Raw genomic sequence first — 15,095 nt, forward strand, 5'->3', positions numbered from 1 at the left:
GGGTCTCGGGTTTAACATTTAGCAGCATTGCTGCATAAAAAAAATAAATTAATCACTTGCTCCTCTGCTTACAGCACTTCCCCATTTTGGTGCTAGCATACCTGTTTGTGTGACTGTGTGGTGAACCAGGCAATAAATGCCTGTCTGAAAAGTTATCCTCAGCATCTGCTAAGTTCAGGGGATAGGTATCATGGTAGAAACAATTAAGACACAGGGATGTGAGATGCACTGGATGCTGTCTCCACCAACAAAAAGTGAACAGTGCTTTTGGTTGTGGCGAAGAAAAAGGTTTGAAACTCTGAGCAGAGGCTCAGAGTCATGCTTATCTTATTTAAGAAAATAAGCCTTCAAACAGTTTTTACATAGAAGGAGAAAATGCAATACAGTGAATTCATTATTCTGTTCACCCATTGGAAGAAATCATAGTAACTCTGGATGAAAAGGGGTTACAGCAGAAACAACGTTAACTCTGTTTTTTCTTAAAGGAGCTTTGACCTTTAACTTAAGAATACTAGACAAAGTCATACATATTGTCAGCTGCTGAACCGTTTTATATCTTACACATCTATTAAGAGATATTGAAAAATAGGCCCTGGACTTCCCTCTGCCATCTCTTACTTGTCGTGTAGTTTGCAAACAAGTCACTGTATCACTTATCTCAGCAGAGAGTATTTGCCCTTGGGTGCCTGGTGTGGGTTTTTTGGTTGGTTGGTTTGGTTTTGAACTGGCATAGAAAAAATGTTGCTTTTCAGTAGTCGGAATCCATGTTCCAATGTGACTGGCCTACTTTTTTTAAATTAGGGTCAGAGCACTGAGAGTTGCAGGCTAAATGCTTTCAGTTTTCATACTGAAAGCAGGAGTCGTTCTTATGTCACAGGCAAGTATTTCATTGGTGATATGTTCTGTTGCAAGTTAGCTGGGCATCTTCTTAAGAATACTTGCTTCTAAAGAGATTATGCTAGGAAATTCTACATACAATTAGGGGATGGAGGAAAAATGTACAATCACGAAAGCAGTACATCCTTCCTCCATCAGTAGATTTCCTTAAACACCACTATAATAATGCCTGTAAAGATTTTTTAATTATTTAGATATGCGAAATAGGTGCTTTTTGTGGTAAAAGTTTTGGGCTTCGTTCTTAAAGCAGTGAATTTGTCTATGAATTTAACCCAGAGTGTTTCTCAACTCACACTTAAATAGAGGCTTTAGTCTAATCTGTGTGGATGTTTTAAACGAATATGCTTTGTTTTGTTTTACCCGTTTTCTCTGAAAGTCGTTTCTGCTGTACAACATGCACATAATGAAAATGCGCAGTAAGCAAGATCAACAGCAGAAAATTCTTTTCTTAGCAGTCATTTAATGTCATTCCTGCTTTCATTTTGATGATAGTTGGAATGGTAACAAAACCAGCAAGTGAGCAGTCCCAGGACTTTTCAATACACAATGAAGATTTTCCAGCATTACCAGGCTCCAGCTACAAAGACCCAACATCAAGTAATGATGATAATAAATCTGTAAGTAAGCCATGAAGCTGCTTTTATTTCAAGCGTTCGTACTTTTCTTGATGGCTATATTACAAAAGGCGCAGTGGAATATATTTATAAGATTTTCAACTTTGCTCCTCTAAATTAATGAGAAATCTTAAATAAGTAGGTTTTCATCTGTGGCCATGTAAATGGTATTTCTCAGGAAGCTCTTTTGTTCCAGCAGTCACTGTAACCTTGCTTTCTTAATTTTGTAAGAGTTCTGTGTATACTTTTGTATTTGGAGTGTGGCTGGGCAGGGAGGAACTTGCAAGAATACTTCAAACTTGTTTTCAGTAACTGACTATATTTTTCTTTCAAGTTGTGTGGTTCGTAACTTCCTTTTCTACCAATTCCAGCTCATTTTTCACCATTGATGCCTCTCATCAGTAGTAGTAATTTACACATTATAGCATCTTTTTTCAAAGCTGTCAAATCCTTTAAATATTAGGTGTTACAATATCAAGTCAAGGTAAAAGTCTTGATGGGAAAATTGAAAGCACAGGGAATAAGCTCTCTTAATAGGGGCCACTGCATTCATGGGTATGTTGTAGACTAGCTGGATACATTATATCTTAAATATTGTTGTAATTACTATGTTGTTTTCACTGTGTGCTCTGAAAGATGTGTAATAAATTGGTTTTTTATTACAAATGAAAGGTAAATACACTAAAATTTGGGTGGCAGAGAACAGTGTTCTACAGAATTTAACAAAATGTTCCAAATTACAATTGTTTTATCATTTATAATTGCAAAAATATGTTAATCGGGGTGCCAAAAGTACTGACAAGTAGATATTGTATGCGACTACAAACTCGTGTGGAAACTGAAAAATATGACTTCAGAAAAGGTGGGGGCCAGGTGGGAAGCCTAGCCCCCAAACTTTGTCGCCAGTTTTATGGTGTGGAAAATGTTCTGATACACTTAAGAGTTGAATACAGTAAGGAAAGAGGGAGTAGATGTGATTACATTGTGTTACTGCAGAGTTGTTTTAAAGAATATTAAAGAATAAGAAATAACGGTTAGGGAAAATACTTTTTTGTCAGTATACGAGCTCCTGGAGAGCAGGGAGAGTTTTCCTGCCAGACATAGTGTTTACATCTCTTTCTTGATGGTTGCAAAGGTGCCAACTCTATGTTGTTTGCACCTGAAATCAGCTTGAGTTACTGTCTATTGCTACATCATGGAGTGTTGTGGACTGCAGGAGCAAGGCTATTGGAAAAATATATGATGTGATGAGTCCAAAATACTTGCTAACCACAGGCACTTGGGATATCCATTGTGTATTCAAACACAGGTGTAAAATATTTTCTTAGCCTTTTAGACTGCAAGCTATAGGCTCATTAATAGCTCTTTTTGAATGGGAGGTATATTTTAGGAAGCGTTGAATATTACATAAGGTTTGTCAGCAGAACACAAGAGTTTCAGCTTTGTTCCATTTTAGTGCCTAATATATTAGAGCGACCTGATGTACTGTTAAGAGCTCCTGACCGAAAGATACGGTTAACCAGTCTTTCCATTTTGGATTGTTTCCATCATACCAACTCTACAAATTATTTTTAATAGAATTTGAGTACATCAGGCAAAACATCATCCAGCACAGATGGGCCCAAGTTTCCTGGAGATAAAAGTTCAACTACGCAAAACAACAACCAGCAGAAAAAAGGGATCCAGGTGTTACCTGACGGTACGTATTGTTCCACTTTGTCCTCTTCAAAGGTTTTGGCAATCCTTTAGAACATCATGTTGATCTCTCCACTTCTTGAAAGGAGAAAATTAATCTGTTCTTCTTGCCCAGGTCGGGTTACCAACATTCCTCAAGGGATGGTGACGGACCAGTTTGGAATGATTGGCTTGTTAACATTCATCAGGGCAGCAGAGACAGATCCAGGAATGGTACATCTTGCATTAGGAAGTGATTTAACAACACTAGGTCTCAATCTCAACTCTCCTGAGTAAGTTTCTGGTTTTTAGTACTGTCTTCAGTTTTGTTTTTATTATGCTGTCATTCATAATAATAGGCTCACTTAGCTCACATAAGTATCAAACCCACAAGATATTTTGCCAAATAAAATTTGAAAATGTAATGACAGTAAAATAAAACTTTCATAAACAAGAGAATTGTGCTTCAAGGCATACTGAGATCTTGTTCTGCAAGCTTTCAATAAACCTAGTGGCTTTGTTTATTCTCTTAACTCCTTCAGGACTTTCTTCAAGGAATTGACAGTGTATTGTTAATAAATTTCATGTACACATTATTTTTCAAATAATAATATTCCTTGAGGATATCTACATTTAGATGTCATTAATTTGGGGGTAAATATTAGTACATTTACAGTGTTTACTCTGCACCAAAGATGAAAATGTAGTGCTACAGTTAACTTCCAGTCATTCAGTTCACCTAAATTTAGTCATCCAGGCTTCCTTTGGGGGCAGTGGAGAGAAAAGCAATTGGTGACTGCACAATGGTAAGAGAAGTTCTTAAGATAGTAAGGTGAATCACCAGCCCAGAGTGCTTCTTTTTCTCTACCTGTTACAGAAGGAACTTAAATGATCAGTTTGGGGAAAAATGCCTGTCTTGGGGACTGCTGTTGTGTGAGATAAATTGAATTTCTGGTACCCTTTCAGCTGAGAATGTCCTATCATGACTCTTTTAGAGTCTTGAAGAATCTTACACCTTGCTCTTTGAGGGAGTCTCTGAGGGAGACTATAGGCTGCTGGTTTATTTTAATCTACGAAGATACAAGTGGTAGGAAGCACACCTAGTGTTTACCATATCCTTTGCTAAAATCTTTCCATATCCTGATTTACTGTGTTAAATTACATAAATGTTTTTTTCATTCTTTTGGCAAAGAAAAAGCAGAACTCAGTCACTTAACTTACTTTCATGGCAGTGCAGCTACAGACTTTCACTGAGGTTGTATTTGTGCAATTGCACAAATTGTGGGCACAAATTGTGTGGGTAAAAAAACAAAAACAAGATACTTAATAGCCTTGGATAAAGAGTTGTGATGTTTTATTTCAGCGGAGATTGTCATAGTATTAGGCTTTTTGGCAGTGTAGTATATGCATCTTAAGGTTTCTGTATAATATATATAAACAAAGGCCAAACAGCATACATACGCAGTTTCTGTGTTTCATAAATTTATGCACAGCTGCACCCTGAATGTGTGAGTTTAGAGAAGATATGAATGGGGATATCAAGGTGAGGGGGAAGTCACAGGAAAAATGGCTCCTGATCTTTGCTATCTTGAAATTATTGGTGTTAAATTACATATTTCTGTCTAGGGGTGTAACTTTTAGAAATGATAATTTCTAGAAAATCTTCCTATGGTGTTTGCATCAAAATTAGTCAAATTGTCATGTCATTGGCACTTATAAAAAATATTTCAAAACCACCTCCCAGACTCAACCTTCTGGTACAATTGTATGTAGTTACTTGCAGAATGCATTACATTAACATAGTAGCTTCTTCACTTGTGTTAGCCTCACAGCTCCCTTCTCCGTTGAATCTAGCAGTTTCCCACTCCCATCCCTTTCTTCCACAACACGATGAGAATTCATAAAGAACAATTAAACTGACCATGGCTTGCTTCTTTTCCGTGGTAGTTTCAGAATTTTCAGCATTCACTGTGAGATGGGTCACCCAAATCTGCCTGATACTAAAGTCATTTGCTGTTCTCATCACAGATTGCTAAAACGTAATTTGAGGACAATCAGCTGAAAATGAAATTCCTCTGCTCATAAAACAACTAAAAGTACATCTGTGTCTGAATTCTTGAGCTTCTGTCTCACTGTTCCTTAACACAGGTGAAATCTGGTTACACAGCTACTTTTGCCAGGTATCAGCATGCAGAAGTAGTAGGGATAGTATTTCTGGCTATATTATTTGATATTTTACACAATGCTATGTGTTAAGCTTTATTTTAGGCATTGAAACTAAGCTTAACCTACCTATTGGAAAGTCTGTGTAAAACTAGTGCCTCACTGCAGAGGAATACTAAACCTGCTTTGGGATGACTTGTAGCTGTGCTATACAGTTCCTGAGGACAGCATACAAATTATTAGTGTGTGTACACAAAACAGTATGTATACATGGCATGCTGCTGCTTTTCTTTATCTGGTGTGTGTTAAATAGCAGAATTTTTAAAAGCTTCTAACGTTTCATTACAATATATAGGATATTTATGATGTTGAATAGAGGGATACATTTAGTATTTAATCCAGACAGTTCTGTATCATAAAGTTGGTTTTAAATTATACTACCGAAAAGTTTTGTGGAAAGCCTGTGCAGTCCTTAGTGCCTGGCCTGCTGCCTTGTCTTATGTTAGACATCCTTTGCTTGGTTAACAAATCGTCGTTTGAAAAACTAAAAGCATTACACGTTTTTTGGATTTTTTTTTCTGCCTTATGAGGTACTTCTGATGTTAAAAACACCTATACCACTTAAACACTTAGCACAATAAATGTGCTTTTAGAAACACAATTTTAGAATTCTGTGTATGTTTTTATTTGAATTAACCCCTGTAACTGCTAGTTTTATAAATGTTTTCTGTACAGGTAGGTTAACACTCATTTCAGTTGTTGAACAAATGATTATTGCCTGTGCAGTTCTAATTTCTTTGTTAAGAGAAATGCTTTTCATTCCTTAAGATAAATTAATATTTTGCATGAACAAAAATGAAAATACAAATGGCAGTATTTCATTTCATTCTTTAGAGATCATGTAGTAGTTCACTCATTTTCAGAAGCACTCTGAAATGTTAATCAAGTAGGTTGTATGCTGTCCAATACCTCCTTGAAAATGTTAAATTAGTAGAATTTTATTTGTGTCACAGAGGAAACGCTATGCACAGACCCTACAGTTTTTATTGTTTTAAGAAGTGCAGTTTGAGTCTGTAAAAATCCTGCATTCTTTACCCTAGGAAATGAGATCTCTAGGGCATGCATGATGTGATGGGAGCTGCAGGAAACTCCTCTTCTTGGGCAGTGCCTATCTAGGCTTTCAGCAGAATATTTTAGTTATTTTCAACATCTGCAAGTTTTGCTACTGAAATCTTCCTTCAGACTCTGTAGCACAAGCTTTTGCTAACACTAAGATTAGTTAACCTAGAACCAGACTGACACGATTTTATCAGTGTAGTTTTTGGCCCATATAGCTCAGCTGGGAGTTGGTTGCGTTCTGGTAGTTTTGTAGGCTTCAGCTATTTTGTAGCAACTATTAAGCCTTTGACAAGAAGGAAGCAAAGATTTAATAGAGCGTACCATACACAAGTTTCATTTCTACAACATGCAATAATAGCCTGCTGTTGTGGATAAGTGAAAGTACATTGCAGCTACCTGCCAGAAGTGCATTCTACTTGGTCCTTTTTTCAGTCCTTTACCTGTTAATTGGAAAACTCATTCCTTGGTACATCAGTCATTGTAGTAGAGTTAGAAGATTCATAATATTCTCTTTATTGAACTAATGACTGACATGTTAGCAAAATCTACTCAGAAGCAAAATATTAAGTCTTAAACTTATTTTAATATTGTGCTGGGGTTCAGTGTACTTGTGGTCAGAGGAATAAATGAACTGTTCCTGATCAAGTTAAAACACCACTTAAAATTGGATCCCTAAAAAGGGTTGAGATCTCTGGCACTTAAGTCGGAAAGATAAGTAAGGAATGATAGATTAGGAAGGAAATCTTGGCCCTATAGATTCCTAAGGAAGTTTAAATGCAACCTTTCTTTGTATGTTAGAAAGAAAACGAATAAACATAACTATTTTAGGAAAATGGGCTGGAAATTTCCCCCTCTCCTTCCTTCTCACCCCAGGTGTAGTGATGTTGGTTGTGTGGTATGTTTATTACAGTAAAAAAAATTTATTGTAAATTCATATTTTTCTTTTTCTTCAGAAATCTTTATCCCAAATTTGCATCACCCTGGGCATCATCACCTTGTCGACCTCAAGACATAGGTAAGAGAGAAATGACTATTCAGTTCAATATTAATATTTGCAAATTATATTCATTTACATGTCTTAATAGTTGCATCAATTCCGATTCTCTTTTAGACTTCCATGTTCCATCTGAATACTTAACTAACATTCACATTAGGGATAAGGTGAGTACGTGTGTGTGTGTGTGCATATTTTTTGTTTGTTTATTACCAGTAATTTTCTGAATTTTCTTTCAGATAGGTAATGTTCTTCAAAATCAGTGCATTTTATGGATGTTCTCAATCTTTTTAAGATCAGTGATGTGTTAACCAGCTAATTATATGTATCATGTACCCATTCCACCGTAGAAAAAGGAAGGGAAAATAAAACTGAGAATGGGCATGCTTAGTTAACAAATGCATTACGTTTTTACAAGTATTTCCTTCATGCAAAAAACAAGTTTGTTATAATCCATATACTGTATTAATATTCAAATGCCATATTAAATTGAGACATTTCTTCTTGAGATAAGATCAGAATTATGATGTAAGATATTCTTACATTTATCTGTTGCTTCCCATGTATATTTGAATAGGAATTTTTGTTAGGTATGTTTTCTTTCAAGTACTGTAGTTCCTTAAGAGGGATTATTGTGAAATATGGTAAGAAATTGTAGTAGTGTTACTTAATACAGTGTGAAGTGAGCAAATACATTCAAATGGTTTAAAAAAATAAGAATAAAAAAAGTAGATGATGGACACAGGTACAGGGATAAAATTCTATTTTGCTGATTCATTGATTATATTTATTTTCCTACTGTATCCCCTTATTTGGAAAGGTTAACAAAGTGAAGAAGAAATGATTGTTCTAATAATTGCTACTCTTGCTGTGTTAGATTATCATTTGCAACACATGTAGGATGGAAGCACGTTCTGGATGTATCCTTGTGTTATTTAAGTGGGATAGTATGTCTTAAAACATTTATCTGTTGTGATTTTTCATCCTCATTTTCTTCAATCTTTTGCAGCTGGCTGCAATAAAACTTGGCCGATATGGAGAAGATCTCCTGTTTTATCTCTATTACATGAATGGAGGAGATGTATTACAGCTATTAGCAGCAGTAGAGCTGTACGTTCAAACTATTTTGTCAGTCTTATATGATTTAATCTATTGCAGTAATGAAGTAGTACATGTAATAAAAGAGAAGACATTGAAAACAGAAGCTTAGACAGTCTAAAGCTGGAAACCTTTTTTAAAATACCTCCTCCAACATGGGTTCCATTTTGTACCTTTTTTTCATTTGTATAGCGGAAATCAAATGTCTATCTCATACATTTGGTATTCTTATAAAACAATGTGGAAAAGTGGTAATGCAGATGCCACTAGTTGTTAAACATTGAAATTAACCATCTTTAGCAAAATGAAAATCAATAAGTTAGCATAAAAAGAGTTTGTTGCTTGAACTTCTTGAAGTTTCATGTGTGATTAGGTTGGCATGTAATAATTGTATGGAAGAGGTGTGAGATAGCAGGTATAATGATATCTTAGAAATATTGGTTTGGTTTTAAATGCATTGTATAATTTTGATTTAAACTTAAAAAAAAAAAAAAGTAGTTTATGAAGTCAAATTGAAGTAAGTAACACTAAAATAATATTTTTTGCTTCCTATTGAAAATGAAAGATTTAACCGAGATTGGAGATACCACAAAGAAGAACGAGTATGGATCACCAGGGCACCCGGCATGGAGCCAACAATGAAAACCAATACATACGAGAGGGGAACATATTACTTCTTTGACTGTCTTAACTGGAGGAAAGTAGCTAAGGTACCTCTTTTCCCTTGTGAGGATATTTTAAGTCTCTCAACCATGTATTTTTAGAAGGACAGAAACCCAAGCTCCTCCCAAAAGTCTTTTTTTTTAGCCTATCATCCTCCTATCGTTTAAGTTCATTATCGTAATTTCTGATGTGTGCAAGGACAAAGATTGCCTAAAAAGAATGTCTTGATTGTAGAAAAGGAGGAGCTTCTCTCCATTTCCTGATTTCTTTGGGAAGTACAAGGAGCTAGAATTTGTCATTTTCATTGTAAATTATGTTGAGATTGAAAGCTTTGTTTTTCCAAGTACAAAATTATAGAATATAAAGGATTACTTGGCATTTTAGAAATTGTGCATGCAAGTAAATATTTTATTATTTTTCTTTAGAAAATTGGACAGAAAGCTACCACATCACGCTTTGGAATTAAAAATAGATGTTTGAGATGGGAGGAGGGTTTTTTTTTTTTGGTTTTTCAGATATTGTCTATCCTTGAGCATAATGTAGGACTTGGGTGCTCTGTTGTTTGAACATCCAAGTATTTTGAAATAGATCAGTTCTTTTAGGGAGGAGGTATATTTTCATGATTCTTTTCTGTATTCTAGGCCAAGAGGCATTAAAAAAAAACACTAAAGAACAACGGTCTTCTCCCTTTTCCACTTGTGATAATTTTTCTTTCTGATCATGAATATTGTCTGTAATGTTCACCCTTTACTTTCATTTTATGGAATTGTTCTTCATTTTATCCACCCTTCCCCAAGGATAATTCATTTTCAGTATCTTAATATCTTCAAACTTTTAAAGCAATCTTGTACAGTGTCTTTTCGTTGCTGGATCATGATTTCTGTGATTTCTTCACCCCACAAAAGCAAATATTTTTCTAATGAAGATATGTGCCAAAACATTTTTTGAGTGATCAGGAGTATTGTCATTCACTAATCAGACTAAATTATTCTTGAGGCCTTGAAATCATCAGATGGGATTCCTACATGTTGGAACTATGCATTGTGGTTCTGCATGTTTAGGTCTTTTTAAAATTGAAATCTTTTCACTTGGAGCCTATCTTCTGCATTGCTCTCTGATAAAGCATTTCATTTCTGTAATCAAGTTGCATCTACAAGCTTTGAGATGATGAAATATTCCATTGAATTGTTTGTGTGTTGGTTGATGTGTTTTAAAACATCAGCTTTAAATTGAAGGGGTTAGTCTTGAGTATTCCCGTTTCATTAAGTGCATTAAATTTCTTCCTACACAGTATATTGAAGTTTGCCATCATCTAGAGATTAACTAGATAGGATGTTTTTGGTTTTTTTTTTTCACCCAAGAAATTGTTAGCCTGTGCAACCCCTTGAGAAATTTACTTTTTAGTTGTCTCAAATGATACGGAGAGCTCTTCAATCCATTTGCACGTGTGACTTATTGCCTTTGCTACTTTTCCAGTGGTCATAACAAAGCTAAGATTTTCCAATGGAAGGTTTTAATAGCAAACCTTGCTTATGTAACTTTTTGAGGGTATGTGCAAGGTAATTCCATGACCTTTAAGCTCACCTCAAAGAAGAACACAAACAAAAGCAAAATTTTAATTTCTTTTTGAATTATTTATTTGTTGTTTGGAATACCTTAAGTAAAACTTAGGTTTCCCAAGGCACTGTTTAAAGCTATTTTATTTTTACTTGAGATCTTCAGAGAGGAAGTCATTACTTTTTGAAAGAATAGATTTCTTCTTTGGAGTCAACTTAATATGTTCTGTTTATTAACGAACAATAAGAGTCTCATGTAGGTACCTACACAGAGGATCAGATTGGGTTTTTACCATGTGTGGAAACAAAAAAAATCTCTTTTATTAGAGGGAAGTGGTGCCCATTGTATAAGGATAGTAACCCCTTAATGTTGCTTCTTTCTCTACCTGTAGCAAACCTACCAAGGTGCTACTTGATGCTTAAGCACTACTTTTGAAGACGGTATTTTCTGTATTTGGATTTGTAAGAGCTGTCCTGAAATTCAGCATCCAGTTCTTGAGTTGTTCATTGGCCTTCTGCATCTCTTCCTCTGCTAAAAAGTCAAGCTTGCTTCATATAGTAGGCGTTCATGGAGGTAGTGGTGAAAGAGATACACAAAACACTGCTGTTCTCTAAATGATTCTGCCCGAGATCTATACAGATTCTCTTCTCTTTATTTTCCACGCTGAAAATAGTTTCCCTAACATTAAAAAACAACTGATAGCTAGTAAGGGGAGGGATATAATTTTCTAGTCTTTTACCTGCTGCAGTAAGCTAACAGGAAACGTGATTTCATTCCAATATCCGTATCAATTCCAGTATCTTTTCTTCTGTGCTTGCACATTTCTTAATACAAAAGTAGGAAATGGAATATTATTTTGTATTTTCAATTTTAGTTTGGTGCAAAGTGCACCAGGCGAGTTAAGTATTGATCGTAGGAAGCTAGAAGAGGATTTGGGGAAAAATTGGTATGTTGTTACCTGGAAAAAGAATCACCTATTGGAAGTAATTTTGTGAGACTTCTATCTATGATAAGGAAATAAGAACTTCTATAAATGTATGTCAAGTGTGTTCTTGGCATTCTATGGTAATGATGATACCTCTGATAATAATTTCTCGAGTTGACATTTCCTAAGAGGAGTAATACAACAAGAGTGGCAATATTTGATGACCTTTAAAGCGAAGGGAAATATGGCGAAGTAATTTTTTCTAACAAACACAGGAGTATTAATGTTTCAGGAAATTAAAAATATAAGAAGCTGGGAAAAAAGAGAATTCTGATAAATTGCAGTTTTTTACTGTAACAGCTATATTATTAGTGAGTACTGGGAATATCCGTTCCTTAGAAGGCCATAATAGTAACTGCTCTTTTAGTGGTTTAATTAGTGCTCTTTTGAAGCAGTCAGACAAAAATTATTTCTGGTAAATTACTCTCTCTTATTTATATGTGCAAATTAAATTATTTTTCAAGGTGCTTTATCAATTCATCTGCTGTTTAATGTATATGCTCAAATATAGGGCAACAGATTTTAATGTGCTTTGCAGAAGCTACACTGCAATTATTAGCTTATGTATTTATCTACAAATTAATAACATTTAATTTTTAAGGTTATACTGCATTACAATTGATACAGTGAAATGTAACTGTTTACTTTGGATAATATTACTAAATCTTACAGCTAAGTTTGTAAAATGCAAAAAACATAGTTTAGCAGGTTGTTAAAAACCAACCTAGATACTGTCAAAACAATAAAGTAGACTGCATAACTTCTTTCAAGAAAACCAATTTTTATTAAAGAATAGGCTCTATTTTCTATTCCTACTTCTATTCGATTTCCTAAAAGAAGGAAATGCAGCAAAATAGCGGAGTATTGAGACAGTTCCTAAACTGTTAGGTTTTAATTAATTCCACGTTGATACGTGGTTTTACTTGTGAATGACAATTAACTTCAAATTCACCTTAAATGCCAAACAAAACCCAGGAAAATGCTGACTACAGATATGTCTCTGTATATGGTTTTTCATCCTAGGGCATGTGGAAAGTACAATATGGTTAAAGACACTTTGATTTTTCACTGAGGATTTGGCTTTGTAGTTTGCTGCTGTTGAGGAGACATGAAAGACACTCAAATGAGAGAGGAAGGGAAGTGGATATGAGACCAAAAATGCCTTCTACAATTGCACATTTACTGAAATCCTGATTTAAATTGTCTGAAGTATGAACTGTCTGGAGTTTCTCCTTTGAAAAGTAAGGAGAATTAATCCTGGTTAAAGAGAAAAAAAAATCTAAAACCTTCTACTTTCGTTTTGTATTTATAACGTGTGGAGTTCTTTATGGGAGAGAAGGTTAAATTTCCAAGTGTTTATTTGCTTGTAAGGGTTGCTGCCTGTATTAAATTACTTTCTATCATTTTAAGATCAATATTAATTTACATATTTTTATAATTGCTAGAAAGTTAAATTTGTTCTTCTAATAGAAATGTGCCATAGCATTTTAATTTAGTCCCTAATTTAACCTTGGGTCTTTGCATCCATCCTTAATTCAGTAGAAATGCTGCTTTTTTGGTCCCATTTGAAATTTCAACAATCTCCTTTGATGGATTACACAGTCCAGAATATTTTGTCTGGACACTCAGACACTTCCTATTCAGCAAACCTTATTTTGATTTACTCTATTAATGCTATGGATCACCTTAACCAATTCTCTTCTATCTTTAGTATTCTTACCTATTATTGTTTGTATATGTGCAGGCTGATGTGACTTTGCCATCAAAATAAGTTTTCGGAATGACATGAGAAGTGATTGATTTCATTGCATAGAACAATTTATTATTTAGTGTTGCACATGTGCTCTAAGTTTCCACACACTTACTAGTCATTATTCTTGGTTAATAAAAGGTATTTAATTTTTAATAATTGCTTCCATATGGAAAATAAAACGATTTAGCAAATGTTTGTCAATGGATAAGTGGCATTTCTACACCTTATTTGTATCTGTTTATATTCAAAAATATCAGTGCTGCTGTTCACATCCTAAACTATAGTGGCCCCTGGAATCAAAAGTAAAGCGTAACGTACATGTAATATAAGTATTTTTCTATATGTAATAAATAATTGCCTTTTAGTTTTCAACAAATTTTGGTGAATGAGTTCTTTTTTTGGTATTGTCAGATAAAACTTCAGGTATTCTTAAACACTGCTGGATATTGGGCTTCAGCACTGCTGACGCAGGGATATAAATCAAAAGGCTCTTTCAAGCCTTTTACTTTAAAAATCAATGGCAGTTTGAAGTATCAACTCATACTTCTAAAGCAATTTTGGTAGCTCAAGCTACCAAGCATTTCCTTCAGACACACACCTCACTCAGAGCAGCTACTGCCAACAGTGGCATGCAACCCCAGTAAGTTTGGAAATCCCCTTTTTTAGGTAATTGGTACTGTCTTACCAGTTTAAGTAGCTGTTTTCCATGTGTAATTTCAAGGGTGTTTCAGAGCCTGTGGAGGTTCAGGTAACCGATATACGCTTCTATCATTAACCTTTTCTTTTGTTTACAATTCTGATAAAGAAACAATTCCCCAACAGCTGACAGTAGATTGATAGTAATCTGCAGACCCTTCCATGGTTATGTGCACAGTGAAAACTTTGAAGCCAGGAATGGGAGAGAAGTTTGCGAGGTATTTTTCTATTTATAAAATTACATCAGATTTACTGAAGACCCACCCAACGTAAACCAGCTTTTGGCACCAAAATACCTGCATAGATTTGTACACCTTGATCTTGCCTCTGACAAAAGGAGAGAACAGGCATTTCTTCAGTACCAGCACGTGTATGGATTTGTACAAGAGGAGAACATACACCAACAGATGCGTGGTGTTGATCAGGATTGCCAAAAGCAATTGACCTGTATGCGTAACTTAAAGGCTACACAGGGTGTAGTGCAAAAAATAAGGAAAGAAAAAAAAAAAAAACGGCTGGAGCAGACAGCAGAGAAGCAAAAACAAGGTAGACATGCAATGCTTCAGTGCAGATGGCTATAACCTCACATAAGCTGTGCTAGGATTTTCCAGGTTTAGGTACGATATTCTCTGGGGAATACAGACTCTACTGAATTCGTAGCATTTTTCCCTAATTTATTTCATTACCATGGTCAATGTACCTTCTATGCTAGATAGACCTTGTTTTTGCAAGAGAGATCTGGGAGCTGGATTTCCTAGATGTTAATTCTGATCTTACATTGACTTTTTCTTTAGTTTGTCTACCTGCAAAAACTAAAATACTACACTATTTAATCACTTGAGGGAGTGTTCTAAAGTAATCTGTTCACTACTCTTAGTGTTT

At 35.0% G+C, this 15,095-nt stretch overlaps 1 protein-coding gene across 11 annotated transcripts in view; it reads left to right on the forward strand.

Moving 5' to 3' along the window:
• The window catches only part of CNOT2 (CCR4-NOT transcription complex subunit 2), a 92,949-nt gene that overhangs the window by 75,305 nt on the left and 2,549 nt on the right, over positions 1-15,095 (forward strand). For 4 of the 11 annotated variants that reach the window (XM_040553254.1, XM_040553226.1, XM_040553213.1 and 1 more), the window contains 7 exons: positions 1,390-1,514; positions 3,090-3,210; positions 3,322-3,478; positions 7,421-7,482; positions 7,579-7,628; positions 8,471-8,571; positions 9,125-9,269. In XM_040553254.1, the coding sequence (XP_040409188.1) occupies positions 1,390-1,514; positions 3,090-3,210; positions 3,322-3,478; positions 7,421-7,482; positions 7,579-7,628; positions 8,471-8,571; positions 9,125-9,269 (761 nt within the window). Of the gene's footprint in view, positions 1-1,389; positions 1,515-3,089; positions 3,211-3,321; positions 3,479-7,420; positions 7,483-7,578; positions 7,629-8,470; positions 8,572-9,124; positions 9,270-9,647; positions 12,768-12,787; positions 13,883-15,095 lie in introns of those variants that run through there. The other 7 variants (XM_040553199.1, XM_040553191.1, XM_040553189.1 and 4 more) reach the window with 3 other exon arrangements.

Source organism: Cygnus olor, chromosome 1 (assembly GCF_009769625.2).
Source record: "Cygnus olor isolate bCygOlo1 chromosome 1, bCygOlo1.pri.v2, whole genome shotgun sequence".
In the NCBI taxonomy this organism is placed as follows: Eukaryota; Metazoa; Chordata; class Aves; order Anseriformes; family Anatidae; genus Cygnus; species Cygnus olor.